Genomic DNA, 3,803 nt, shown 5'->3' on the forward strand with positions numbered 1-3,803 from the left:
ATATATTTCGTCGCAAAAAGAATTCCGTCGCTAGAAATGTTGTGACGGATGTTATCTTTCTTCACATTCCGTCACTAATACCTTTTATATTAAATATTAGGATTTTGTGACGGATACGATTCCGTCACTAATAAAGAAAGTCAAAAAATAAATATAAATAGGGTGTCGCACTGTTAGTGACGATTTCATAAAAAAATTAAAAAAAAAAGAGATATCGCCACTTCAAGTGGCGATTTACACTATTTTGGTAATTAAATGAAAAGTTGCACTAGTTTGGTAAAAAAAAAATTAAAACTAGCCTTGTAAAAAAGTCTCGGCATATATTCATTTTTTTTTGTTACACGGCATATATTCATTTGAAAGAGGCCACAAGTTACAGTAGCGATCGACAACACAACAAGCCTAAGAAAAAGTGGGACAGAAACAAATTAACTCAAAGAAGAGGATGTTATTTTTATTTGATCAAAACCACAATCACCAAGATACATAACACATGAACTAGGCCGTCTTCCAACCTAAAAGTAGAGGAAAACTGACCCATTATCACGCACCACCTAATAACATTACATTATGTAAAATTCTTTACATTAAAAAAAAGACAAAGGAAAAACATGATGATGATAAAATGAAACTTATTAAACTTGGCTTGATTGATTAATCAACTAGATTTGAAAGGAATGGCTCTGATCACAACTTGGTGGTAAAGTGCCGCAAGAGCTGCTCCAATGAAAGGTCCAACCCAGAAAATCCACTGCATACGGTACAAAGAGGACAAACGATGTGGTTCATCAATAACTTCATCCAGATAATTCTAAATTTGAAATAATTATAAATTAATTTGTAAGATAGAGAGATTTGAATAAACGTACGTGGTCATCCCAGCCAAGGTCTTTGTTAAAGACTATGGAAGCGCCGAGACTCCGAGCAGGGTTGATACCGGTTCCGGTGATTGGGATGGTTGCCAAGTGTACCAAGAACACCGCGAACCCAATTGGCAATGGTGCCAAAATCTAATCATTTCATTCATTCATAAACTTCAAATTAGTAAATTAACTCAGAAAGTTGGAGCCATTGCCATAGTAAAAACTTCTTTCAACAATAGGAACTCATACATAATTTAGTACAGGATAGCTAATTCATTCAAAAGTGTTAATTTTACATGTATTTCAATAACACTTTTTGCTATTTGGTACAATACTACTATGTAGATAGCAAAAATGTATAAAAAATATGATTAAAATTAAAAAAAAAATTAAATTGAACGATAAAACACTAAGAAGTGAGGAAACTTACTGGAACGTGAGAGTCTCTGGCGGAACGCTTGGCATCCGTGGCTGAGAAGACGGTGTAGACAAGAACGAAGGTGCCAACAATCTCAGCACCGAGGCCGTCACCTTTGGTGTAGCCAGGGGCGACAAAGTTGGCACCACCGTTGTGCTGACCGTAAAACTTTTTCCCCTCGAAACCCTTCACCACACCAGCGCCGCATATAGCACCTAGCACCTGCATCACCATGTAGAACACCGCCCTTGTCAATGACAATTTCCTTGCCAAGAACAGACCAAATGTCACCGCTGGGTTTATGTGACCCCCTGCAATTAAAACATCACATTAACATTAATTACACACTGCATACATAGTCCAGACTCTTTGATCTATAAAAATTCAAAACAATAAAGTGTTATTTTTCTAATCTATTTATCCTAAACACTGTGGGGTGCATTTGAATATGTGGCGATGTAGATTATTTTATAAGAGAAAGAGAAAGGAAAGAGTTGATAAATAAATATACCAGAGATTCCAGCAGTGCAGTAAACGAGTGCGAAGATCATGCCACCAAAAGCCCAAGCAATTCCTTGAATCCCAACAGTTTTGCACTTGGTGTCAGATTTATTGACGCCCATGACTGTTAGGATGGTAATGTAGAGGAACAGAAAAGTGGCCACGAACTCCGCTATCCCCGCTCGGTAGAACGACCATGATGTGAGCTCAGACGGCTCGAAGAGCGGCGCCGGCGGTGGCTCCTTGTAGTCCTTGCCGTCATCTTGGCTCTGAGCCGCTATCCCAATGGGCTGCCTCTCCGAGAACTTGTTAGCTCCCAATGACACATCTTGCTCCTTCCCCTCCATGTCGTTCTCCCTTTTCTAATTTTAACTTCTTCTCACTCTCTTAGCTGATGTTGATGCCACAAAAGAGGGTAATGTGATGCTTTATATATAAGGAGAGTTGGTTCATGTTAATGACAATTAAGAAGTGAGAGTAGAGGATAGAGGGTGGCTGGTGGTGGGTCCTTTTTAGGGGTAACGCATAACATAATACTATTTGAATTTTCATTTTAGGTTTTATGAATGTATTTCATAATTGAGATTGTTACGAGACTAATCTTTTCAATGCTGAGATTATATTAAATGGTTATCACTCTCACAACAAATATTCATGTATATTACCGCACAAAAATCAAACTATTGACTCAAATATTAAGGAGTTAAGCTAACTATAGACTACCGATTTAGTATTATATTTGAGTTTTATATGATTAGGTTTCTTATCTTTTGGCCGTCCAATCGTTTTCCGTTGCATTCATTAACACCATTGACAGGGACTTGTTTGGAAGGATATGATTGGCTGAACAATAAAAGAAGTGGTTCCATCCTAGCTGGCGTGATTCTAGCCATGCATTTGCGAGGCCCACCATGTTCTCAGCACCATGCATGGGAACAGAACAGAAAATGCATGATGGAATTTGGAATGGAAGGGAGGGGGTGGTGAAGTTGAAGAGTAAAATTCAATGATAAGGACAGAGGGAGGCGCTCCATGACTGCTGGGCGGTGCTGATATGATCGATCGACCAAATAATACGGTTAACTAAAATCACGTTTAACTTTGAGACTTTGAATTTGCACGTGTCCTAAAGAATGAATATTTGTTAGGAAAATTTTATATTCACTCTTTTATTTATTTATTTATTTACATTCACTCTTTAAGTACACTTATACTTGGATGATATGAAGATGATAGATAAATGAGTAAAGATAGATAATGTAATAGAAAATACAAATAGATAAAAAGAAAAATAATGAAATAACATGGAAGAAAAATATAAAAAGTCTATTTATTATTACCTTACAAGGAAGAAAGTATTTCTAGTAGAAAATAGATCAAATTAAAGTACATAATTAAACATTATTTGAGAAATTCATAAAAGTGAAATATATAATTGTAGCGATTTTAAACTACTGCAATTATATATTTTTTTTTAACTCAAGTAGCTAGTACTAACTGTCACCCACTGTATGTTAGAAAAGGTTAGGCATCTCGATCCTTAACAACGAACTTGTACATTTTTAAAATTCTCGTAGGAAGAATTAAATGGATCTAATATCCACTTGTCGACTTGGCTACTTAATGAAGACCAGCTTGCAGTTTCTGAATAATTGTTTTGGAAAAACATAAAAGAATTTCCTAAGATCGGTCGGGACAACATGTTGACGAGATCTACCCAGTTCCAAATATAACTGATATTCCCCCATTTTAGAAATTCACAAGAAAAAAACAGAAAAGAAAGCTTTATGCCTAGAGGGTCTGAAAAAGTACCGAATATAAAACAAGGTTAAGGTGATCTAAACCTTGCTATAACTGGGATGATGAAACATTATCTCTGACTCAGAACATGGCTCAAATAGAAAACTACTAAGCCCATCAGAAGAAAAAGCACAAAGTTTCTTATTAAATAATTCCACACTTGGTATAATGGTGTACTTCGTTTGGAGCTCTATAACTTTTTTCTTCTTCTTCCCTTAGCC

At 36.2% G+C, this 3,803-nt stretch overlaps 1 protein-coding gene across 1 annotated transcript; it reads right to left on the bottom strand.

Annotated features, from left to right (window-relative positions):
- Window positions 1-428: 428 nt before the first annotated feature.
- On the bottom strand, window positions 429-2,194 carry LOC130724000 (probable aquaporin PIP-type 7a). Its single transcript, XM_057575157.1, has 4 exons — window positions 1,793-2,194; window positions 1,294-1,592; window positions 870-1,010; window positions 429-751 (listed from the first exon to the last, which is right to left on the bottom strand). Exons 1-4 carry the CDS (start codon window positions 2,127-2,129, stop codon window positions 659-661), a joined length of 870 nt encoding a protein of 289 aa, XP_057431140.1. The 5' UTR covers window positions 2,130-2,194; the 3' UTR covers window positions 429-658.
- Window positions 2,195-3,803: the final 1,609 nt, after the last annotated feature.

Source organism: Lotus japonicus, chromosome 6, assembly GCF_012489685.1.
Source record: "Lotus japonicus ecotype B-129 chromosome 6, LjGifu_v1.2".
Lineage (NCBI taxonomy): Eukaryota > Viridiplantae > Streptophyta > Magnoliopsida > Fabales > Fabaceae > Lotus > Lotus japonicus.